Source organism: Symsagittifera roscoffensis, chromosome 4 (genome assembly GCF_963678635.1).
Source record: "Symsagittifera roscoffensis chromosome 4, txSymRosc1.1, whole genome shotgun sequence".
In the NCBI taxonomy this organism is placed as follows: domain Eukaryota; kingdom Metazoa; phylum Xenacoelomorpha; order Acoela; family Convolutidae; genus Symsagittifera; species Symsagittifera roscoffensis.
In genome coordinates this window covers 36,845,176-36,872,157 of record NC_087065.1, presented here as the reverse complement: position 1 = coordinate 36,872,157, position 26,982 = coordinate 36,845,176, and the positions used below count along the sequence as shown (strand labels likewise).

The following is a 26,982-nucleotide window of genomic DNA, read 5'->3' as shown; positions in this document are numbered from 1 at the left end:
GCTTGTGATTTTTATCATGTGACAAACATCTTATCAGCGGTATTACAATAAGACTTTCTCTGAGACGATCTCCTAATGACTTTGTTATCATGTCTGAGCATAGAGATAAACATTACCGTGTTGAAATCACAGAGGCTAACCTATATGTGCGCAAAATGACAGTAACCGATTTTGTGCTATCGTCGATAGAAAAAAAATTCTGTTGAAAACACCCGCAATATACAATTATATTGAAGTTTTACCGAGAACTTTTTTGGCCACAACTGGCGTGCAAAGCTGGCGACAAGAAGACGTTTTTGCCAAAGAGCCAGTTCGTCGAATGATTTTAGCAATGAGCTCGAATACAGCATACCTGGAAACTAACCGAACAAACCCGTTTCACTATCAAAATTTCAGCTGAATGAAATCATTGTTTACCGAAACGGTCTGCCCATTGCAGGAACTCCTGTGTCAACGACTGATAACAAAAAAAAATACTATAACACATTGGAAGCTCTAGACTTTGTTTTCAACAATAGTCATGGAATCAGTTTGGCTAATTATCACAATCATTATATTATGGCATTTGATCTCACATCTACTCAGGAGGCTTCACATGACTTTATTCATCCTGAATTGACCATTGCACCATTTCAGTAGAACTGAAGTTTGATGCACCGCTGGGGGAAAATGTAGAGTTACTTTTCATGGGAGAGCGTGAATCACAGTTTACGTGCGTTCCGATAGAAAAATAGCTAAAAACACTCTAATGAGTTGACTCGGTGAAAAAAAATGGACAATTTACAGATTACTGAGCTTATTCACCGATGCAAGCATTTGAAACATCGATTTTGTGGCATTTTTCCCGCTAACTTAGCATTTAATACAACATTGAAACGTGACAATACTTTCATGATAGTGAACGCATCAAACTCAGACCAGCCAGGAACTCATTGGTTACTGTTTGCTCAAGCTGGTGGTCAAATCTTTTTTGCAGATCCTCTTGGACGAAGCCTACACAACTATCCACATGTATACAAAAATATGAGACGTTCTATCCATGAGGGAAACCAAATACTGATGAATAAGCCAATCCAATCAGCTAACTCGGTCTTGTGCGGACTTTATTGTATTTATGTTGCTCATGTTATAATTTCATCTAAATTTCCTATAGGTTTCAAGGTTAATGACCATGACATGATGCGTTTTGCTAAACATATGATGTTATAAATTTGTGATACTGATGCATTTCTTTAATGATTTATAATTTATTTTTAAGAAAAAAACATGTTTTATGGTTGCTAGAACACTTGCCTCTGGCGTTATCGCAGGCTCTGAAAACCGTTTTCAGAGTTTAAATTTTTTTTCCATTATAAATTTAACAAACAAAGTATTTGAATCAATCTCTAAACGACCATACCCACTCAAAATGATATCAATAATTTTAGAAAACTCAGCGGCATTATCACATTCAAAATATTAATGAAGCGTTCAATTGTTACATTAGTGATTAAATCAGTTTGAGTTTGAATGGATCGAGTTTGTGAAGCAAAGCAAACTTGTGGCAATCTTCTTCGTAGAGAAGCACCACCAATGTCAGTTGAGTTGTTAATAGAATTGTTGTAGTTGACAGCAATTTTTAATTTTTCCATCAGGGGTCCCGATAGGTGAAGTTTACTGCAACCCAATATTAGATGCTTGAAAGATGAGAGTAGACAAGGTACAACGAAAGTGGTTGAGGTCATTTTTTCACTACGTCGACACAATCCTTGGTTACTTCGATGAGAACATGGATGTGGGGATGGTCATTGTCGAGCAATTGGGCGCAAGACTCGTTCTGAATTGAGTGGGTTGCAAATGCAAAATTTGTGTTTAGAGGGAGTTGTGAGGCGTCGGGTTCGTTGCTCGGAATAAAAAATTTAAAACTCTTTCGAAATTTTTTAAAAAATTCAGGCGACTGCTCATACATTGCTTCAACCATTCTGCTGGTTAAATCAAATTATTCAAACGTTTTTTTTTCTGTTTCAGGCAACTCTACACTTTTTATGATTCGAATATTCATCATCAGCATCGTTTTCATCGCCACTTTCAGCACATTTTTTTTTGGGAGGGACTAATCGTTTTGACGTGTATCGTCTTTTATGATGTTTATCATTTACATCTGAGGAGGATGAGGAGGAGGAGGAAGAAGATGAAGTCTTTTCACCAGTTTGTTTTTTAACCAATTTTTTAATCTTTGAATAATTATCTGCCAAACAATCAAATTCTCTTGTCGTTAAGGTCACTGCTTGATAACATTTAAATACACCATCTTCATTCTTTTTATATAACTTAACTGTGATATATGTACCCGTTTTGTCAAAAGTTTTCGTTCCAACCCGTACAATGCGTTTTTCTGCCGAAGATATATCTTGAAAATCATCGTAAAAGTCTGTATCATTTTCTAGCGACGAGTACATAGTGGTGGTGGTAACGGTAGTGACTTGTTGGTTCAACTGTTTTATGATAGAATGAAATGAATAATGAATTGGATAGAAGATAAACAAATATCTGTGGATTTACTTTTATGGCGCCCCTTCAGTCTATAGCGGGAGAATTTAATTAGTTTTTGCAATTGGATTTGTATAAGATAAAAGCGTGTTTATTGCATCTGTCATTTCTGTCTGCAAAGCACTTGAATGGGTCATAAATCTCAGTTAATGTTACATGTCGGCATACATGTACTCACTTTGAAGTGGAGACCTTTAAAGCCCCTCGTCCGGGGGAAATAAAAAAAGGCGTCATGCACTCTATTTGAAGTAGAGATAGCATTAGCTTGCATCTGTCTGGCAAATTCCCGTTTTAGCTCATAAATCTCAACGTTTTTACCCTGGCGGCATGCATGTTATCTCTTTGAAGTGTAAAATTTTTGTCATTTTGTGCTTAGGGTATCATAAAAAGGCGCCATGCTGTTTCTTTGAAGTATAGATTTTCAAAGCGTTCACATTTCTACTTAATTGCAAAAGCCGTGAAAACATATTAAAATTTCACAAAACCAGATTTATGGTAATTGGCTAAATCTTAGACTACCAGCAATAAAAAACTAAAAGTGGTAGGTCAAACTAAATCTACTCACTATTTTTATTCAATCTCTCAAAATCAGTCAATACAAAATTTTCAACGATGGCAAATCCACTGCAAATCATTTCAATTAATTCTCTTGAAAGAGCTATATTATACCAAACTTATACCAGAGATTCTATCGTAGTGGTTCAACAGGAACGGAAAATGCGTCATCGAAAAACAAGTCCTTTTAACGATCTTGATCCAGGAAGCAGAGAATTCGATGAATGGGTCACTAAAAACCATATGATGTTACCCAACTATTTGCTAGATCAAATTGGTATACTCATACAAAACAGAAAACAGGTCTACGAGAGTTGCTGTGTGACTGAATCGTATCCTGCGCTGAAGCGCACAGATATTCAAGACCCTACTTGCCTTGATCGTTCACCGAGAAAAATACTGTTTAACTACGATTGCCAATCGATCCCCTTTTACGAAAATCAGGAAGGATCCATTAGAGATTTAGCAGAGCGAGAAAGCTACTGGAACATTGACTCGATTGAATCACCAGATTCAACAGAGAAAAAAGATGAGGACCAGCAGACGCCCAAAACCCCAATAAAACCGGATATTTTTTCAATCACTCAACAACAGCAGCAGCATACTTCTTCTTCCGGCAGTCAAAGTCCCACTGCACCAAACTTAGTGGCTGAGACGCCGCCTATCAATGCTTGCTTTGCGCCAAAAAAACGCAAACTGCAATTTAGAGATCTCTGAAAACTCAAAAAAAACTTTGTTTCCACCGAGAGTGCACCAGTTTGGGGGTTTATTATTTAGTTTGATAAGTTTTATTATTGTGGCTGAATCTTTGTTTACGTTTTGCTTATGATTTTTTTCTAATTTAAAGTTTGCTTTGTGATTTTCAATCAATAGAAAGGAAATAAAAACAAAAGAAAAAATTAATAGAAAAAAATCAAAATAACTTTAAAAAGTCGGCATAAAAGTCTAAAAGTATAAATTTTGATAAATTTCTGGTCAAATCCAACTTATTTATATCAGTTTTTTTAATGCTCATTTCGAAAAATTAAAAAAAAATAAACTGAATACTCTTCCTAAGATTTTATCTAATGATGTTGAAACAAAAAACATAAAAATGTTTTTGTTATGTTTTTTCATAATAGTTTTCAAAATATAAATATTAACACAGAAAAAGATAAAGAGAGAGAGAGAGAGAGAGAGAACTGACGATCCATAAACCCCATTATTATCCCTTTTGAGATATAGCTTTTTCAAAAGAAAGCTATTTATGGATGGGTCCAGCAATTCTGCCGGTTAATCAACCATAGTTACTTTTGGCTCTTTACACTCTCTGTTTTTGTTTTTTTTTCTCTCTCTCTCTCTAATATGTCTACAGCCTGGTGGGGTTAGCCAGGACTCTTAGGAGTAGACTTTAGAGAGTGTATGAGCCAGTATAAAGCATTATATATAATAAAATTACATGTCTATAACAGATTTCACGTTTAATAATACTCATTTTCAGGTTAAAATGGTTGAAAAATTCAAAATGTTTTTTTTCTCGATTTTTCAACATGGGTTACAACCCTGTCCAATAAATCACGACAAATTGATTGGACCAGGTTTCATTGGATTTGGAGACAAAAAAGTTTTTTTGTAATTATTGTTTTTTTTTTTTTCACTACAAGAATATGAACTAAAAATGAAACATCTCAAATTTTTGACCCAACATTACAGTGGGGCAAGCGTTTCAGAGGTTCCTAATGAATAGCACTGCCGGGTAGTTATTGCCTACTGTACCAAACGGCCCTGCATCAATCTTTTGATGAACTATATGTGAAATTTGTCATAGAATACTAATTTATTTGAGAAATGAACAAAATTCTCAACTATACTTTATCATTTTTGTCAGGTATATTTGACTTGACTTGATTGGTGGGTCTTCCTTGCTTGACTTGATTGGTGGGTTACCATTTTGGTTGAAACAAAAAAACTTGGCAAAAAAATTCAAATATATTTTCAATATTTAGTCAAGTTGACTAAACAGGGAAGTTGATAATAGCAGTGGGTGTTAACATTCACACACTTTAGGTAAAAGAAAGAACATTCCCGGGTTGATCCTTCGTGGAATTGTCAGCTACTCTAACCACAAGTATTTATGCTGTTTAATACAGTTGAGTCATTTACCCAATATCGAATTGACAGTCATTTCATAAAACCAAATAAAGCCCCAAAACTACAACTACTTCAAAGCCACTGTTGATTTTATGCTTCACCCACGTAATTGAGTTTAATTAATAGAGTCTTGATCCAAATTTTGTTTTTGAAAAACTTTTCACTTCTCGCTTTTGCTTTGTCAAAATCAGCTTTGGTAAAACTTGAAAAATTTCTGAACACTCAATCTTGAACCAACAATGCCTAACTCAAGTGGAAAACAGACACCAGACCTTTGTTCGACCTGCTCGAAAGTCTTTAGTTCACCAAGGAACTTGAGACGACATGAACAAAATATCCATAAGATATTCGCAGCCCCACCGCCACCAACTAAATGTGACGAATGTCGAGAATCCTTCAGCTCGCTGGCAGAAGCTAGGGAGCATGTCGAGCTAGCTCACAACGTCTCAACTGATAGTCTTTGTATCTACTGTCATACAATCTTCCTCTCGGTTGAGAAGTTCCGGCAACATATGTCGAAAAACCATCAACTACCCATTTGGACTCCCGGAAATGAGGTGGGAACATCATCTGCTCCAACTGAAACTGAGTTTAGGGGAAAGTTAAGACGATACGAGTTGAGCGTTAAGGAGGATGAATTGGATCTGATGAATGTAATTATGCGAAACAAAGAGGAAATTGATGCGTTGATAGACGAAAGAGTGCAGGAAGGACCCTGTAAATTTCAACTGCATGTGGACGTGAGTATGATAAAGTTCTCGAGCGATACAAACGAAACTGGTGACGGGGAGTTACGCCACGGGAAGACAATGTTATATCTGAATTCTAAGATGATCAATGTCTTCTTCAATGGAATCGAGAAAGAGACATATTTGGAAATTATTGAGCATATGGTCAATGCCATCAACACGTTCGCTTCTCACGGCAGCGGTTGGATTGTGGAGCGCATTGAAAAGTTGGCTGTAAGTTTTGCAGCATTTTCTCCTATCAGTGCTGGCTCATACATTGACCTTCCCGATTCATTGAAACCGGTGAAACAGAGTTTCACCAACATTAAAACGAGAAACGATCAGAAGTGCTTTCTATACTGCTTTGTGGCCGCGTACCATGATCGATATTCAGAGACCACAACTGCTCTTTATCCTGCTGCCCAAAGCTACCAACATCGAAACAAACTGAAAAATTACAAGCTCTCCCAAGAACATGTTGTGAAAATTGAAGGCTGGTACGAGATGCCAATGGGACTATATGATATTGACCGATTTGAACAACTTAACAACTGTCAAGTCAATGTATTCCGGTGAGCATTGATTTTTTTTTGACAAAACATTTGTTTAATCATGTATAACACATTGCGTTCATCCAGAAACCCGAGCACTCAATTGTTTGTTTTCATTAGGTACAAAGAAGGTGAATTGCTACCTTTGAGAGTGTCCAGCAAATACTCAAGTGATCTATGTGTTGACCTACTACTACTCAGCAACGGACAGACTCATCACTATGTGCTGATCACTGATTTGATGAGGGTTGTGGAATATGTGCGTGGAAAACTACACCGAGACCGAAACCAAATTTGCCGCAAATGCTTCCATACATGTTCATCCATCGATACACTACAAAGGCACCAGGAAATGTGCTACCAAGACGAGGGAGTGGTAATCACTATGCCAAAACCGGGAAAGGACACTCATCGTTTCAAAAATTTAACTGCTTACTGGTACGTACCGAGAGTTATTTACTTTGACCTCGAATTGCTACTACTACCCGTATACGGACCGCAACCCGACCCCGAAAAATCTAGCACCCAAACACTAGAGATTCATCAACCATGCGGTTACGCTCTGGCCGTTGTTGAATTTGGGAAGCGTGAAGTTTTAAAGTTTGAACTGAAGAGAAGAGAAAATGTTATGAAGGAATTGATCGCCTCGCTCGAATCTTTGGCGAAACAAATATACCTCGAAAAACGAAAATATTACACGTTCACTGGCACACCAAGTTGCACGCGTGAAGAAGCGCACACTTGTTGGATATGTGAAACAGAATTTGCTGACAATGACCAAGTTGTACTTGATCACTGTCACTATACCAACAAGTTTTTGGGGTGGGCGCATAACGAATGCAATATCAATCGAAAAACGGCGAACTATATACCCGTAATAGCGCATAACTTGTCAAACTATGATCTGCATTTCATTATAAAAGCGCTCTCAAACAGTAACCCCGAAAACACTTACTCAGTGATCCCTTCCACTGAGGAGAAGTATATATCACTCACTATGTCGGTCTATATCAAATCATACACCGATAAAAACGGAAAACTCAAAAAAGTGTATGAAAATCTACGTTTCATAGACTCCTATAAATTCATGCTGTCCCCCCTTTCAAAACTTGTCGAATACTTGCCGGAAGAAAAATTTTTCCTACTGGAAAATTATATTGAAGAACTTGGTTACTCATCAGAACAGATAGCATTGCTAAAACAAAAAGTTTTCTACCCGTATTCATACTTTAGTAGTTTTGAAAAGTTTCGAGAAACCCGACTGCCACCTAGAAAAATGTGGAGCAACACTTTACAGTGAGGGGAAATAAGTGTTTCGAAAAATCAGTACAACCATGCCATTAAAGTTTTCGCCGAAATGAAATGCGCATCACTAGGCGAGTACCATGATGTATACCTAGCAACGGACGTACTACTAATCGCTTCAGTATTCGAAGCCTTTCGTGAAGTTTGTTACGAAACGTACGGATTAGATTGTGCATGCTACTTCACGGCTAGTAACCTCTCATGCGATGCATTCTTAAAAGTCTGCAATGCAGACCTCAAGTTACTTACTGAAAGGGAGCATTTGAACATGGTTCAAAAAATGATACGGGGAGGGATGTCATCGATATATGCACGCCGTTTTTTTAAAGCCAACAACAAATACCTCAAAGACTACAATCCTGAAGAGCCCTCTAGCTATCTATTGAATATAGACGCTAACAATTTATACGGGGGTATTATGAAACACTGTCCGCTTCCCATCAAATATTTCTCAATAGTTGAGGAAAGTCTCGAATATATTTTGCAAACCGACGATAAATCTGAGTGGGGATACATTTTGGAAGTGGATCTCAGTATACCTGAAGAACTTCAAGATTACTTTGCAGACTACCCGCTAGCCCCCTCACGTGAAGTTATCGGCACGGATAAACTAAGTAACGAGCAAATACAGATGTTAGGGGAGATGGGGGTCACGTCGCTACCAAAGGTACCAAAACTGGTTCAAACATTAGATCCAAAGGAAGGCTACGTTCTGCACTACCTTACTTTAAAACTCTATATAGAACTAGGCTTAAGAGTTACCAAATTGATTAAGAACTTAAAATTTCGTCAAGGTAGATGGATGGAGCCCTTTGTCGATTTAAACACTCAATTGAGAATGTCAGCGCGCAACAAATTTGAAGAGAACTTTTACAAGCTCATCGTAAATTCAGCATTCGGTAAAACTATGGAATTAAAACTAGGACGCAAAAAACTAGAAATTATTAGAAATGAAAGAGAATTGCTTCAAAAAACAGCTTTGAGCACGATGAAAAGCTTCCAGATAATCGACGAGGAAGTTGCTACTGTTTGTTTTTTGCTGTAACGAGTATTTTGTGGGACAAACCCATGATAATTGGTGCAAGTATTTTGGATTTGTCGAAAAGATTCAGGTTTTACTTTCATTATCGGCAAATGAAAGCAAGCATGAACCTTGAACTGCTATACAGTGACACAGATTCGTTTATTTATGCGATGAAAACCGAAGACGTATACGCAGATCTGCAAAAACTGACCGATAGTTTCGATTTTTCCAACTACCCAAGCGATCACTTCTTATTCAGCAATGTGAATAAGAAGGTTGTATTGAAATTTAAGGACGAGGCGACGGGAAAAATCATTGCAGAATTCATCGCGTTGAAACCAAAGCTCTACTCGTTGAAATATGCAGGTTAGTATTGAAAAAAAAAGCACCTCTCCAAGCCCCCTCCATTTCTTTACATTAAGGGTTCCCTTCATTGGGGTTTTGGATCTTGTTGGGACCAAATTAATAACTTTTGTTGACCCCTGTCAATTTAATTAGACATAACTAGCCCTGAAAGGCTCTGATTCTTCATTTAAAAACTTAAAATGAAGAACCATTCATCATTTAAAATGTTTTAAACAAATACTCACCACAAACGCCCTTTTGTAACTTTTGACGTGAACAAATTTAAAATTTTGACATGGAATGATTTTTTGATAATGACACGATTTGGAATTTTTATGATTTGGAATGAATTAAGATATTTAAACTTTTTGGAATTGAAAAAATTGGAATGTTATTAGATATTGAGTCTTCAAAATATTCAAATTTGGGAACCGTTTTCGTTATTAATACTAGAACTGGGCTTACAAAGCTAAAATATGTTTATGGGCTAATCTTTGTTCTTCATTTAGATTCAACTAGCAAAAGGAGTGCAAAAGGAGTAGTACAACACTCCCAGCAGCAACTTACACACCAGAGGTTCAGGGAAACATTACTGAGTGGAAAAACCCTTCGTATATACAACTACTCAATAAAATCGAAAGCCCATACCAACATAACCATAGCGCAGAACCGAATTGCCCTTTCACCCTTCGATAGTAAGCGGTTCTTACTATTCGACGGGATAGCTACATTGCCCTTTGGACACAGGTCTACAGAAGAAAATGTGTTCTTCGAGGCCATTGCGGAAGAAAGCGAGTGGGCAAACTCACAGTTGACAAATACCCCGACTTATAGCAGCGAAAACAGCGAAAGCTGGCAATCGCCGGAATTCCGGGTCCCAGATTGGGGCTTTCTTCAAGAAAGCTATACGGAGGAAGAGCTTCAAGAAGAAGGCGCAGCTAGCAGTTCAAGAGACCCTCCGCCTATCAATAATCCATTCATTCTAACAGAAGCGTCTGTTCGTTCTAGTCAGAAAAAAATTAGAAAACTTGATAAAGTTGATCAATAAAATTTTTCACTTGAAAATGTCGGCTAAATTGCCTTGTTACTTGGAATTACGGCTGTACATTTGTAAATATAAAACATTCAACAAACATTGTTTTAAGTTAAATAGACCGGCGCAAAAGAGACTGGTAATTGCAACTTACCCTTGAAGCAGGAGCGAAGGATTGAAGCAAGAGCGAAGTTTCCCAAAGTAAGCTAATAGTAAGGCTAAAAGAATCAAAATGGTGCAAGTTGAAATTAAGGGAGACTTGGAAATAAGTTTGAAAATAAAATAAAAAAGAGAAACGAACAATAATTACCAAAAATTTTTAAAAGGAAATATGAATGGTACTTTATGTAAACTCATATTTATATGAACGAAAAGGATTAGCTTTTAGATAAAAATAAGCGAAAAAACCGCAGCCGGATATACCCATACTTATTTAGTGGTGGGAAAGTTTGGAAGGGATTAAGTTTAACCACCGCGCGAAAACAAATACCAAAGTATTTTGTCTGTCGGGTGTCCTAAGAGAGGGGTCTTTTTATTTCGGGCAGGGTAATTTGAGGTCTTTAAAAAAGATGGGTCCTTTTGGACCCTACTTTTGGTAGGACCCCAAAGACCCCTACCGTCGAAACTCCCCCCCCCCCCCCCTAAGGACACACGGCGGATTACAATACTACTAAGGAGATACAAAAATTTTAAATGATGTCGAAAAGCCAAAAATCATCAGGAAAAAAAATAAAACTCAAAATTTTGGACGGCTTCTTATCAACATGTTCACAAAAACGAAGAAATGAAAGTTATATTTAATCAAAATTCAACGAAGCAGAAATAAAGAGTAGTGCTGCAATCAATAGATTAACCAGAAGTTGGCAAATTGCTGACATGTATTATACCTTAAATTAGCACGGACTGTTTTGACTTCAACTGTGTATATCTGAAGCGAAAGCCAACCCTATGATTCCGGCACTCATATCACCGCGTCAATAAAAGTCAACGAACGAAATGCTGTTTGCAGAATGGCTTACATTACCTCAGACTATTCCTTTTTACGATGAAGGTTGTCATTCCGAACCAGAAATTTTAATTTTATCTCAAAAAAACTTTCAGAGGGATATGAGCTTTAACATGATTCTCATTATGGTTGGATTGAGATTAAACTTCTTGACCATACATCAAAACGGGACCTCTCCTTCAATCACTCTTGCCTTTCTCACTCTGTTGCTGATACGCACCGACAAGCATGCGAGTTTCGACGATACAGTCTTAGCCACTTCCTGAGTTGGTGATAAATCTTGCCAATTTAGTACCACTCTTGACGATGGTCCTGGCGCGCTTCGATTCCAAACTCCTTTTCCGGGCTATCGAATTGATCGAATTGTGGACTGGTTCCGTCTCTGGCTGATTATCATGAATTTCCGTAACCAAATTGCTCTCTTGTACCCGCAGCGGTCCCCTCGTTTCATCCAACTACATTTCTAGTTATTGTACCCTTGAGCTTCACAATTAGTTGGCAATTATGGCTTTGCGCTCTTGTTCTCAATTTTTTATCACGTCACGGTCCTTGATGATCATCTTCTGTTTTCTAGTCGCCATGGAATCTTCCATTATAGCCGCAAATCTGTACAATGGGTTTTTTAAGTACTGGTGGTCATGTCCTCGCCAAATCTGAATTTCGGATCGCTGCGTCCTTGTTCCCGACTTGTTAATATTTGTTATTGACTTGTTGTTCACTCCTTAAACGTTCAGAAACTCGTGCAACTCCTCGGACTTTTCTGCGAGCACTGTGTTCAGTCGAATTCTATAGCCCGTTTTCTTTGCAACGTTTGCAATTGGCCGGCTAGTCCTGTCCTCAACTGTGCCCAGTCTGAGCTTCTCCTCCAGGAATTTGACTATGATAAGCCTGTAGTCTGTGGTAATTGCTGTATTTCCAACATCTTGGTTCGTTTCTTTCAGTTTTCAACCAAAACGTCACTCCTGAGGTTCTTGATCTCCTTGTCGTCCAAACGAGGCTGGTACAGAGTCAACTCATCTATACTGCGGGTGGTAATTTTCAGGACACCTTCAAGCTCCGACCTTGGAACAAGTCACGAACCATATATTTTTTCCTTTTTTCATACACCACTGTCCAGAAAATGATCTCTCACCAGCCATCCATTGACTTGGGTATCGCATATCATGGTGCCGTGATTCTGGCTGTCATGCTGGTTCTATTCGCATAGTACCCTGTCTGATTTTTGCCAAAACGCCTAATAAGAGTTTTTTTTGGTTATTGCTGCCATATGTCGTGGCATCAAGCTCGTATTACTGCCACTGCCCACTACAATTATAAATTCATTATTGTCTACTTGTATTCGTGTCCTGATGAAAATGATTTGCATGCCTCTATCTTTTGGCATTTCGTACTGGAATATTCAATTCTTCTACTACTCCAATTTGGGATCTTGGATTCTTCCACTACTTTTCACCCTTAGCTTACTTCATAAATTATTTTCACACCACAACCATCCGATGACACCGAATCGTAAAGTTGTAACTGTTTTCCAACCCTATAAGATTCGTTGATTCTTCATCATAAAATATCTCGCCCTGGCGATTGTCTTGTTCTTTAACATCGACATGATAAACTTTGCCATGGAACAGAGGTCTAGTTTCGCGTCCACCTCTCGACATACTTCGTACTCCTCTGCCACTCGAGTTAACACTAATGGGCCTTGTCGGCTTTTACACCTACATGTCATAGAAAAGTGATTCTTCATGCCACATTTCCTGCAATCTTGACCAATGACAGGGCAATTGAAATGGCTGCGCCGGCCACGAGTTTCCGCATGCATTGCACGGCTTCCCTCGTCGAATCCCACTTCTTCGTTGCACGAAGTTCAGATCTCCGCTAAATGGGTTACTGTATCGGCCATTATCTCGGAATCTATGTGTTCTTCTGTGTTTGCTTTAATTGCATTGTTTACTTTCAGGAGTAACAATTTCCTTTATGAGTTGACCTTAATTCTCTGAGTTTAACAGAATTTTTACGATTATATCACGTCTTCTTCTGCCCTGAATTCGTAGTGTTAATTCAGGCCCCTCAGGTGACATTCAGAAAAGCTGCGTTCAGTCACATTTTACTGGTACTACACGTATCCTTCAAACTTCCGATTTCTCGGGGTTTTCTGGAAACCACTTCCAAATACTGCCAAAACGTCATCATTGTATGGAGCCGTCGTTAGTATCTACCCTCGGATAACGTCTCGCAAAGTAACTTTCTGCCACTCTTCTAAGTGAAAGAAAAACAATTGACTTTGCTATTCTCTTCGCCGTATCCCATGGAAAGTTATCACATAATACTCCTCTTTTTCGCGCCTCTTCACTTTTGTTTTCCCACCTTGTTCCAGGCTGTTTGTTTCGAAAGTTACCATCTCTTTAATTCACTGCCATTTCACCATCCACGGCCAGTTTCTCTACTAGAGTTGCCGGTAAGACAAATGCTGTCGGTTTTCATCTTGATAATGTATTCAAGGTCATTCTTGTCTTCGCAAATATGTTCAATTTCAAACTATTGCTCCGTCGTCCCACTCCGTAGGTGGTTGGGTCGTCTGAGAGTCCCGAAAGCTCAATTTCATAGGGAACTTTTTGCGTCAACTGGTCTAAGAAGTGTGCCATGAAGTTAGCGTAAACTACTATAGTGATAATGTATCTTACGAACTGTGCTATCAACTGTGCTATCAACGTGAATTCATTAAAACATACTGTTTCAGATAAGATCATAACGACGTCTAAACATGGTAATATCGAGCATAGTTTGGCCAAGTGCCATCAATTGGAACTATAACTTTTTTCGTTAATACGAAATCTGTGCTAACACAAGACAATAGCACCACCACAATGATAATCAATAAAAGACACCCAGCCAAACAGCTAAAATCCAGTGCCAAAAAAAAACACAAAAACGGCCTTAATTAAAATATAAAGTTGTTCAATTCCTCTATACAAAACCATGGTGGTTTTGAAAGCAACCAAAAACTTACCAAATATAACAACCAAAAAAATTAACCAAAAAATCTCGAAACCAACCACAGTTTTTGGATAATTTTGTAAGGAGAAGTGATGACATGGCGAATCTCATATTCAATTAAGCTAGCCAAAAGCTACGGAAAATTTAACTGCGGAGCAATATTTATCGTCTGCTTTTCTTTTGTTGATCGTTTTTTGCCTGAAATCTTTAATTTTTACAAATTTGAAGAAATTGAAAAAAGCTTCAGCTCAGTAACTTTTGGAAACGAGTCATTAAGTCTAATGACGTTATATCAGGCTTGGAAGCTGCACTTTTAATAAACTTGTTCTATATTACTAATTTTGCACGCAAATCATCATGATTATTGGTCCGACTTTCGATACGAAAGTAACGGAATATTTGTGCTCGGGGTGGGTTTTTTTTTCTTCAGACAAATTTCGACTTTTTAACTAGCCATTTTTGACGGAATTTTTTAATATCATTCGAAAGGTATTGTTGTGCTGAGCTCAAATTTATTTCAGATATTTCACCTGTGATAACTTTTCGTAAAGTTACGGGGGTTTAAAGATTGCCATTTTGGCCAGTTTGGGACAATTAACGCGCGATATATTTCGCGCTATTAACGCGTAAGCGGAGAATTAATCCGTCTTAGAAATTGTTCCAAATTGGTTAAAAGAAGCTTACTGTTCCGACTTTCGACACGAAAGTAACGGAATATTTGTGCTCGGGGTGGGTTTTTTTTTTCTTCAGATAAATTTCGACTTTTAACTAGCCAATTTTGACGGAATTTTTTTTATCATTCAAAAGGTATTGTTGTCCTGAGCTTAAATTTGAAAAAAATTTTCACCTGTGATCATTTTTCGTAGAGTTATGAGGGTTTAAAGATTGCCATTTTGGTCATTTTGACCAATTTGGGACAATTAACGCGCGATATAATTCGCGCTATTAACGCGTAAGCGGAGATTTAATCCGTCTTATAAATCGTTCCAAATTGGTTGAACGAAGCTTATTTGCCATAATTGATTTAATACAAGGAACGAAATCTCTCTTTTTGTACTTTATATGGCGTGTGGGGGGATGATTTTCACAAAAAAATTCAAATTTTAGAAAAAATTTTCATTTTATTTCAATTCATTTAATTTTTTTATGCTTTTACTGCTGCTCCATAAACCTTAAAAGGCAGTCGGAACATTCAGGGCTTCGCCCTGATACGAGCAGTCTTGTTGTTATTAAAACTCGTTGATTCATTGGTACGAAGTTTTAGAACATTTTTATCAAGTTCGAACCTAATAATTGCATCTTGTTAACGTTTTCGTAAGTGGCGTCCTCTGCGTCTGGTCCAGCTAGGGAACAAATCTCAGTGTACACTTCTTCTTGTAATTCTGGATACAGAGCAAGGTAGTAACTGACCCACATCAACAGATTGGCAGTGGTGTCAAATCCCGCCAGCAGGAAGATGAGTGCCTAGGCAGACAAAATAAGCCATTTTATAGCTTATAAATTGGAAATATTTGCAATAAATTGGAAACATTTGAAGGCCTCCAAAAAGTATCATAAATCTTGTCGGATGCATGTATAATCAAATCAAAATTTCTCATTTTATAATAAGATTAGCCCGAAAATGCACAATGTACTTAGAAGATAATGTTAAAAAGTTACCTTTAAATTGCTTTTTCAACCCATTTGAAAAGCAAAAAAAAAAGTTTCGTCAACACTTTGAATACTTGAGACAACCGTTTTATCCGGACATTTTACTCGCTTCTTCCATATACTCCCGCTTCTTGTTGCTGTTGTTGTTTTTCTTCTTAGTCTTCTTTTTCTTCTTCTTCTTCTTCTTCTTCTTCTTCTTCTTCTTTTTCTTCTTCTTCTTCTTCTTCGTCTTCTTCTGCTTCTCTCTCTCTCTCTCTCTCTCTCTCTCTCTCTCTCTCTCTCTATCTCACACACACATACAAATTGACATACCTGTGCGACTGTGGTCTCGAAGTCCAGCCCCTCCTTGCCCTTTGTGGCCTGGTGCAGTTCGAACTTCTCCACCAGAGTGTGTAGGAAGAAGGTGCGCTCTGCGTCATCCTTGCCCTCCTGCTTCTTCTACAACAGCACATGTGGCTCATAGGGACACTTCACATTCCATCAACAACCCTATGCCCACCCAATTTCTTCCTCCCGCCACATGTTATATATGAAGCCCCGAATTAAATTTGAGCAAGAAGTTATATATACAGACGTCCTGGTTCGGTGTTAACTCAACGCAGTTATGAAACGAGTCTTGAAACTGATTTCAAAATCTTATAAAAATTCAAATTTTTCCACACTCTAAAGTTCACTCCAAATTTCTCAGAAAATGTGACAGCATAGTAAAACGATAACACAAAATATTAACTATGTTATAATTAACTAACCTGTAGTATGTCCAGCATGATTTTGGCGGTGACGTCTCCGGCGTCTACGTTGAAGCCCAAGTTGGGTTCAAATATGCCCCACAGTTTAGCCAGTCCAGGCACCACGAACGGTAAAATACGCAAGGGGTTCTTGAATAGCTGCTCGTTTTTAAGTGTCATATTCATGCACGCATTTGCTATTTCGTTCTCACCCGCCTAAACATCTTCATTCAATTTTTAACTGAATTGCTGGAACAACAAAAAAGAATAAAGATTAGTAGCTTATTTTAAATATATTACGAATGCTGGAAAAAGTGGAAAAAAAGTTCGTTGAAAATTGAAGAAACTCATCACCCTAAGTTTCGACGTTCTAACATTTAGCGAATGAATTGAATGAAAAATCAAAAAATCAAAAAGAGCTCATATCAATAATCATCAACTTTGATCATCACTCTTGCAGAACTTGGCATTAGGGTAAGGTTGAACGGGTAACATGGCATAGGATATTTTGGAATCGAATAATATGTCCTACTAGTTTCTTGTCTCACACAAATCATGAAATTGTTAGTACTCTCAAATTAATATCAACATACATTAATATAAGTTTAAAATATAGACAAAAATGTTTTTCCTTTTGATTCTTTCGGTCACCTGTGAGTCGACACTTATTCCAAAAACAATGTTCAAAATGATATCCATCGTGCATGATCGGAACATTGGCTTCAATTCAAATTCTTGGGCACTAGTTTCCAGAATTCGCTCAAACTTCCCGCCAAGATGGATTCCAATTTCGTTCATGAAGGGTACCATCTTTTTCAACTTGAGGCCGGTGAAAGTCGGCGTTAGCGCATTTCTAACTTTCTTCCACTCCTCACCTCGTAAATCGGAAATGTTTTTGCGAAAATACTTCGGTTCGAATCCCTTCACCTCAGTTCGATTCGGGAACAAGTCGAACTTTTTGATCATAACTTCTACAATGATATCTGGGTCCGTAACAACTAGGGATGGCTTGCTTCCATAGAATATCCTGAAACAACACGTGTATGAATCACATCACACATCGCGCAAAGAAGAAACTGACAGTTGTTTTTGTTTGTGGCATTACGAGTGAACTTGAACTTACCCATAATATCCTTTAGATCCAAATTCCTTGTGTTCCTCGACCTCCAGGTCAAAGAAGTCTTTACACGTCATCCAAGCCAGCATGTTACCCACAACAGGATATGGCTTTGGTCCAGGTACACCCTGTATTTTCCAGACACCATAAGTGGACTGGTAATAGAATCGGAAGCAAAGCACTGCCCCTAACACTGACCCACCCACCCACACCCACCTCGGAACATTCTGTACCCCCTTCCTTGCCACACTCTCACCCCACCACGCTAGCAGCTCATCTACACTCAGTTGAACGGAGGTGGGCAAGGAAGGCAGAGAAGGAATTTTCAAGTTCAAAGTCATAACTTCATAGTATATTAAAAATAACGTAGCTCAAATATTGTTGAAATGATCAGGAATAGGAATTGAGTCAAACGTCATAAGTTATATTATAGAGAGTGAATGCTATAAGAGTAAGGCAAACTAAAAGTTTGATGGTAGAAACAGGTTATGGCTCTGCTAGAATAACATAGTCGGTTTGAGGCGGAGAACAGCTCAATAGTATTCTAAAGACTTATGATTATAGAAAACATTTTTGGGCTTCGCTTCTGAAACTATCAGATATTTCAGCAGGGAACTAAATATAGTTACCTTATGCGCAGTATTTAACACAGCGTTTACCATATAGAGTAAGGCAATGAAGCTATGACATGGGTTGCAAACTGCAGTCGTAATACTATGCTAAAAGCTATGCAGTTGTATTTCCATTTATGAAAAAAAAGCGCGCATTGCTCCTACCAATTATGGACATAACATGATTCAATTGGTGGCATATAAACCAACAAACCATTTTTTGTGCGCCAAATACTGCATACCAACAAATAAAATTTTTAAAATAACTGTGGTAGATATCAATATGCGTCTCTTATTCAATCATTTTGAATTATTGGTCCTCATGTTATAAGAGAGAGAATTAATTGTCGTGTGAGATTAGTTTCTTCGCAAAATTTTTGTTGCCTCAAAAAAACCCTTATTAAAAGATATTGAAGCTTTTGAATATTATCATTTTGGATTACAAAACCGTGATTAAAATTCACTGTGACTAGAAAAACTGGGCTGATTTTTGGCTATTATAGAAATAATAATTATCATAATAAATTGTTTAAGTCATCACACGTACATAATTACAAAAGAAGAATTTATTTTTACAAAAACATAACTTGAGATACCGCCGTATAACTAAATTATGCCTGTTTTCAGGCGTCTCAGAGCCTGTTTTCAGGCTAATTTTTTTTGGTACCCTGAAAGTTAAGGGGAAAGAAAACCATGGGATGAGAACCCAGCTTGATCGCAAACAAAAACGGTAAATATTTTACCGTTTTATCGAATTTGCGAGATTACCATAACATTTCCTAATAAAAATCATAATCATAATAATGATTATTAAAAATAATGTCAAAAACAGTGAAGAGGCAAATCCAGAATTATTATAATTTAACTACAAAACAGATTGTTTATCAGATCACTACTAGCTTGAATAAAATTATCTAGAAACTGATGGTTGAGGTTGTTTAGTTCCTGGTTTTTCAAACTTTTTATCAATTTGTAAAATTGAGAATCAGAAAGAGCAAACTGCCGAAGTGTAACGTGTTTTGGCAGCAACCGAGTGTAATACGACAGTTCTCGCTTTGTTTTCTTTAGCTGAAATTTTCTGTTGCTTTTCTTTGGTAAACAATTTATGTGAGATTTCAGATTGGCATTCATTACTTTGCAAAAAAAAACTTAGCAGTTCATAAGTGAGTAATTATTTAATGAAAAAATTCTTTATTGTTGTGTTATAATCTTTTTTGATTCGAATTGTTTTGTCAGATAAAAATTTTACAAGTCGTTTCAGGAGCATGTCTCGCTGTTCCAATTTTGTTCTAACAGTTGATTCGTAACCAAGGACTCCATATTGTAAAATTGGCAAGACAAAATGTTTTATAGGCCAGTAGAAGCTGATTTTTTTCTCAAACATTTTCTCAGCCTGTAAGAAAACCGACAAAACTGGCTTACTTTTTTTCTTTAAAGAAATTTGTGGTTTTCGATCGTTAAATTTTCATCTAAAGTAATTCCAAGATATTTAAAACTTTTCAGTTTTTCTATTTTTCCGCCATTAAAAGTTGTATCTGTACCAAAATAAATAGAAACCAAAATTTTTGTCTTCAACTTTTGACTTTTGTCTCGAGATGTTGACCTATTGTTTTCTATTTGCCTAATACGAGTTCAGTAAATTAAAAACAGTCCTACTTAGCATTTATGATTCGCAGTTATTGAGTATAGCAGACTACTATAGCCGACAGTTTCAATAGTTTTTTTTTAGCTCTAGAATGAGTTACGACGGTTTGATCATTTCAATGAAAACTTATTTCCTAATTCAAGGAAAAAATATCATCTATCGTGTCACGTTTTGATCTAAACCTAGACTAATTTTGATTGAAAGCATTAATTTAACCAAAAAATTTGTTCAACCTATTGAAAACGGGCTTTTAAAAAAAATTTGCCAGGTAAAAAGTAATTGGTCTAAAATAAGCAGTATCGTTTTTGTTACTTTCTTTCCGCATGGAAATTATTTTATCATTTTTAACATTTCCCAAAAACCTGGCCGGAAAAGCATTTTTGGAAAAAAGCGCTTTGAACAGCTCCAAAAGTACAGGCTGATGTTTTATAGAACAAAATAGTTAATGTCGCATTGGCCAAGGCTGTATATCGGTTTCAAATTTTCAGACTTTTTTTCTATATTTGGCGTGGTTTTTGGCTTCAAATAAAAAGATTTGATTGAGTGCGAAACGTTCTTCTGCCTGGCCGGAAGATTTTTTGCAGCGAGGTGTTTTCCTATATTAGAAAAACACTCATTAAACTTGCTAATATCAGCGTATTCCGTTGGACAATTTTTTTGCTTTACTAAGCCTGTACTTCTTTGTACATTCTGAAAAATCTTTTTGGTGAATATTGGCTTCAGCATTCAATTTTTCGTGACAGATCGCTATCTTTTTTTCGCTGTTAATTTTTTCTCGAAAATTGATTGGATTTGAAATTTTTTTCACAAAGTTGATGTACCGAGTCTTTCAAACTAGTTTAGTAATCGATTTTTTTTGTGCCTGCGTATTTATTTCATTATCGATCCGAACTTTTTGTCGACTTTGGAGATACATTTTTCGGTAAATTTCAAATCTAATTTTGCTATCAAAATTTCATGCAGTCTTGGAAAAACTTCATCACAGTCTATTAAAGATATATTATCCTTACGGGTGTCGATGTCAGTTGTAAGACAGTCCCTGAGATCTTCAGCTAGATAGCACTTTATACCAGGGTCTTGAGGTATATTTTTGAATGGGAGTCTCTGATTCTCTAAAAATGTTTAGATCAAGTGCTACAGGTTGATGATCGCTTACTGATGTTCGATCTGATTTCATTTGACATGTTTTTTTTGCAGAAAAAGAGATCGATACACCACGAAATTTTAAACTACTTTCTCTGGTCGCTTGTCTAGTGTTGGTAATTTTTAAATCAAAATTCTAGTACTCTTATGAGTTCATTTTTCTTTTGTTTTCATTCAACGTGTTAAAGTTGAACTCACCACATACTTCATGTTTTGCCTGGTGGTCAGTTATAAGACTATTTAAATGTTTATGAAGCTTGCCTAATTTTAGTGTGTTAACTGCTCTGGGTGGTATATAAACACACAAAAGCTTAATGCTCTTTCAATTTTTTGTCCAATTCGAATGCTCAGAATTTGGACATTATTATCCACCACCTCTTTTTTTCTCGAGCATTCAATTAAAGGTTGATACCCTAGTCTTCAAAATAAATTAGTTAATTAGTTTTCCTCGAACCATGTTTTTGTTATACATATCGCTATTGGCTTTGAATTTACTTGAGCAACCAAAATGTCATATTCGTGAAGGTGTTTCGAAAAAGATTTTATGTTCTGTGCTAACTTTTGGTTGCTCGAATGAATTTTTTCATCCCTTATGAGTATTTGTTCATTCTTTCTGATGAAAAACCGCGAGCAACGGCCTGTGATTTTTCCTAATAAAAATTCAAAAACTAAAATATTTTACTTCTACGCTCTCTATTACTTAAATTTTTTCGTTTTGTAATTTTTTTGTGGAATAGTTACTTTTATGCAGTTTCTCCGTTGATTTACAGTGAGACTCGAAGTTTCAGTGAGACTCGAACAAAACACACTTGCTATTTGCAGTGCATCACTGTGCATTGCTTGCGTTGCTTTTGCTAAATCAATTTAATTTAGCTTCTTATTTAAGTATTATGCCGAATTGCTCTGCGACAAATTGTCGCTCCTTGAAATGCTGCTACATGTCGCCTGCGAGCAATTGGCCTTGCGAATACTTAATAGCACACGTTTTGCAAACGTAGGCTTTATTTCTATTCAAAAACAAAAAAAGCTTAAAAATATCTGCGGGTGTCTCAATTCCATTTGCAGAAACAGTAAGTTTGATTTAAAAAAAGATTTCGACAAAACGCTCTTAAATACTTGCACACCAACCGGGTACTATGAACTTTTCCGTGATAAAACTATTAATGCCTTAAGAGTATTGCTCGTATCAAAGCAAACACCGTAAGCTTCCTGCGTTCCATTGACTCTTTTTTAAGTAGTTTTAACTCAGGAAACTTAACTTGTTAAATACTTTTGAATATCGCAACAACGAAAAAACTTTATTCTCATCAGTTCAACCAAGGGTAGTTGTGATATCAAGTAAAATAAGCAGCGCAATAAGCACAAAAGGTTTTCCAAAGGTTTCGTCCAGAGTGATCATTTCACGTTTCACAGATAATTTTTTCGAGAAATCGAGAAAAAGAAACGAATTTTGTAATCAAAATAAAGAGAAACAGAACTATTTCAGGATTCGAGTGAAAAGTCAATTTCAGTTTTTAATCACAAAATTTACTTTTATTTATCAAAATACTTCGTACAAAGTTTTTCGACACTGGGGAATCTTTTTTGATTTTTTGGAAATTCAACTCATTGCCAATATACTTTTGACAAGATAATGTTCTGATTTCAAATAGAAACAGAAACATGAATTATTTTATTGCGTTCACAAAATGTGACGCCGCCGCCACCACCAAAAGAAATATGCTTTTAAGTTGATTTATAGTAACACCTATACCCATTGCCGCCGCATCACTAATAAGGCCCACATGTTCCGAAATCAATTTAAATTAGGACGGCCTATAAAAGAAGGCACAAAAGTGTTACTAGAAAACAGATCCAAACCACTATTGAAAAGTCAAAAGCTTTTGAATTTGAGATCTGGACCTTACACCGTAATTGAAAAAATCACGGAAGTAACATACGGAATTCAAAATGATTTCACTAACGAAAAAAAGATTGTCCACCGCAATCATATTGTTGAATACTTTCCTAAAGAACAACAAATGCCCAAGCTACTACAGGAGTACTCTAGTGATTTATTTTCAAGTGATTTTTATGATCATATAACAAATCATCAAATCGACTCTTTCAATAAACCTAAACAGGTTGAAAATCTACAATACCAGTTTTGGCCAGTAGTCAACAATGGTTATCAGCAAATGACTGATCATACCCCTACAAATGAGGATCAAAATAAAACTATTGTTCATGAACACTCATTAGATTCAGGCAGAGAAACCATGCATCTAAGAACTTTGTTCGATGCGACTGCGATTGACCAGAATCTTAGACCTATTCGAAGTTCGACCCCCTATCCTGCTGATAAAACCCCTAATCCTTCAACTAGTCAATCTAGTAGTTATGGCCACCGCCGCCTACCTAGCCGCAGTATAAGTCCTAATACTAATCTCGCAAATGACTTTGGCCGCCGCCACCAAAATATAACAACACAATATAATACTCCCCGTCCTCCTGATATCCCTCGTTTATCTGAATCACCAGAAAGCTTTACTGATGGAAAAAATATCCCTCATAGCTCTCAGGAAAGCTTCTATGAGAACACTCGATCCGCACCTGGATCACTTTCTGAATCCAAAAAACCTAAACGGACAAATCGTCCTACAAACTTTTATGGAACTACAATTCCATCTAGTCTAATTGGCAAATTTAAAAAGAAATAAAAACACTAAACTATTTATTTGGCCAACATAAAATTTTTTTAAGTTCTTTTTATTGGCCTTTTCTTTTTTTTCTTTTTCTACTTTATAAATATTTCGTTTGTAATAAAAACACAAAATACCAAAAATAACATGTTAATAAATAAATTTAAAAATAACTTTTATAAATACAAGATTTAATATCTGTGTACGATTTCACTAGTTTTACTGCCGCCATCTTTTCCAATGAGTTTTCCGCGGCCCTACTCAGGCTCCTCACTGCAAACTGCAGCGCTGAGTAAGGCCGCCACCAAGCTTGATATATCTCCTCCAACATAATTTCAAGCTCTATTTTTCGTCTAAACTCTGCCTCCGCCACTGGCTTTTTGAAGAATTCTTCTTGAAACTAAAACAAAATTATATAGTATTTCTATGTTGCCATGCCACTTGAATAAAAAAATTTTTTTTATTATTTTTAAAATTGGGTGTATTATAAAACAAACTTACATCCTCTCCAAAGAATAAGGACAAAAAGTCCATTGTCTCTTGGGAAACCACATGGTTTCCACTCCATGGGCTCCGAAGTTTTTTCGCGAAGCACCTACTTTGTATTGAGCCCAGCTCAAACAGTTCATCGGTATTCAGGACCGGATACTTGAAGAGGTAACTCCGGTCCATGAATATCATGAATTCCATGGGCGTCAGATTTGCACCCTTTTCGACTAAACCATCGTAGATTTCCACCCTTCTCTCAACTTCCTTGTCCTCCAGCAAGGCTTCGTGTGTGAAATCTAACTCATCCCGCAAGTTCAAAAACTTCTCGGGGAAGTCCACCAGATTGTCTTCAGGCTCGATATAACTCATTTTTCAGAAAGCAAAAATTTTTAAAAATACTGAGATAACAGATGAAGTTTAAACGGAAAGCAAACAAATGATGTTGCTTTTAGTCCTCTTTTATGAAGAGATGTTTTTTTTTTCATTTTCCTCCTCCAATAAGGAAGGGGAATGCAGTTGTTAAAATTAACATCAGCCTAAACGAATGATTATCATTCCACTGCTAGATCTCAACAAATCAAAACTAAGTAGAAAAACCACGACATTAAGCCAGAGTGGAAAAAACCACAAAACGAATGGCGACGGAATTACGACTTAAAAAGAGTCACTTCCGAAAGACGCCGAATAACAACGGCCAATCAGAGCTTAGATTTGCAAAAAAGCAAAAACAGCCTTTAAAAACTAACTGATATACAGTTGTTTTCATTCTTGCTCAATTCCACATCTTTCTTTCAAAACCTCCTCTCTCTCTCTCCAAAAAATAAAATCGCTAAATTCCTCAACAAAAATTGAAATCTAATTCAGATTTCCCATCACAAAAATCCACAAAATGACAAATCCAAATAGTGAACTAGAGGAAAGTGAACTAATGGACCAAGATCCTGTTCTAACCACTCTCGAGGAAATGCTTAAAGTGAGTACTTTTAAAAAATTTTTTGCTATCATTCACCACCAACAAATAAATTTGCAAAAAATTTATTTGGTTGGTCTTTTAACTCTAATAATACTTTCGAATCAAACCTCAGCATTTGATCCGAAAAAACAATTATATGCAAATACTGCAAATAATCTTCGGGTTGCTCATTATGATTGTCAACTAATGACTTCTAACAAAATGTTCTCTCTAAATAAAGTAGCACCTTGCAAAGTCCAACCAGAAAATATTAAAGTAGCTCATGCTTATGTTACTCTATATCAGAGACATTATCGCACAAAAGTAAATGCGACAATGTGTCGAATCAAACACCAATCAATGCGTTGGTTCTGCGATTCTTTTGATTCGAGTGGTATCGACGCTCGACAAAAAATGATCACTACTGATCTCCATTTATCTGCCGATCAATGTAAATCGGCCGCCGACAGAGGCTATCTTAACCTAGGCTATGCTAGTATTGGAAATATTCCTTTCAAATTTAATGTTAAAACAGTAACTAATGCCCATGCTGGCAAAGTTGACGGCAAACATCATAACGAATGTGATGGCCGTTCTTGGATTAAATTGGACACTTTTGAAACTTACATGCAAAATGTAACTCTGACTGTTAACCTCAAAGATGGAACAGTCAATAATTGGCAAAACATTCCTCTGCCCTGTCCAGTGTCTACAAATGGATGTGAAACAACATCCTTAGACGCTTTTGCTTATACTTGGGAAGAACCCAACAATTGCATTTTCACTGTTTTAAACAGATTTCCGGCTAAAATGATTCAAAACGAAGAATCATACTATATAATTAAAGGCGATTCTAGCCCGTCTATTCATTCTACCCATACAAGGGATTCTCAAAAATTTATGCTACAGGTGATGAATAAACCGCAATCTCTTTGTGGTCATCCCAGAATAGTGTATCCAACTTCATATGATTCACTTTTTATTGCATACACTGACGGTTTCAATATCGATACTGGAATCCAAGTTAAACCAACCCCAGAAACGGGAACTATTCATAATGCCGGCCAACCAAATTCTACTTTTCTCACATTAAGTGATGATTCGCCGCCACTCCAATTTTCAAGTCATCAAATTGACTACGAAGCTCATATAGGTACCAAATTGGACTATATTCTTTTTTATAGCTTCTACATGCTCAGAACGGCCGAGTTAGCCCTTCTGCAAAATCAATGTGAGCTAGAACGCTCCTCAATATTAAATACTTTAATGCTTTCACTTGAAAGCCCCCGTTTGGCTGGCTATATTCTAACCAAAAACCGCTCTATGTTCTTAGAGACCAATGGCAATGTTGCCTGGCTCTACCATTGTCCGAAATTTTATTCACCTTTGCAATTAATGGATGAATGCTATAATCGCATTCCCATTATGTATAAGGAAAACATTCGATTTGTCGATCCAATTACGCGACAAACTTTTCAGTCGGCAGATCTACAAGACTGCTCCGACAAACATTCGAATCTCTTTCAACTAGATGTTGATGATGATAAGTCCTGGATTGAATTAACCCCTCAAATTACAAGGGTTACAGGACCATATCTCTTTAAACCAAAAGAGATAATTCAAAAGATTAAGCATTCTTTAGCCTCTAGCCAAGGCGCTTCAATCTACACTTATGCTCAAATGCAAAAATTCTGGAATATGATTTCCGATAATTCAGAGATGAAAGGAATACTGCAAAAAGTATCCAGGTCCTTTCTAAATGCAAA

At 36.8% G+C, this 26,982-nt stretch overlaps 1 protein-coding gene across 2 annotated transcripts in view; it reads right to left on the bottom strand.

The window, feature by feature from the left end:
* The window catches only part of LOC134843592 (cytochrome P450 3A4-like), a 109,005-nt gene that overhangs the window by 76,987 nt on the left and 5,036 nt on the right, over positions 1 to 26,982 (bottom strand). Inside the window, exons 1-5 of one of the 2 annotated variants that reach the window (XM_063859739.1) lie at positions 17,702 to 18,555; positions 17,230 to 17,605; positions 16,600 to 16,794; positions 16,163 to 16,288; positions 15,487 to 15,664 (exon numbers count right to left, since the gene is read on the bottom strand). In XM_063859739.1, coding sequence (XP_063715809.1) covers positions 15,487 to 15,664; positions 16,163 to 16,288; positions 16,600 to 16,794; positions 17,230 to 17,605; positions 17,702 to 18,036 — 1,210 coding nt within the window. In that variant the 5' untranslated portion in view covers positions 18,037 to 18,555. Of the gene's footprint in view, positions 1 to 15,486; positions 15,665 to 16,162; positions 16,289 to 16,599; positions 16,795 to 17,229; positions 17,606 to 17,701; positions 18,556 to 26,982 lie in introns of those variants that run through there. The other variant, XM_063859742.1, reaches the window with a different exon arrangement.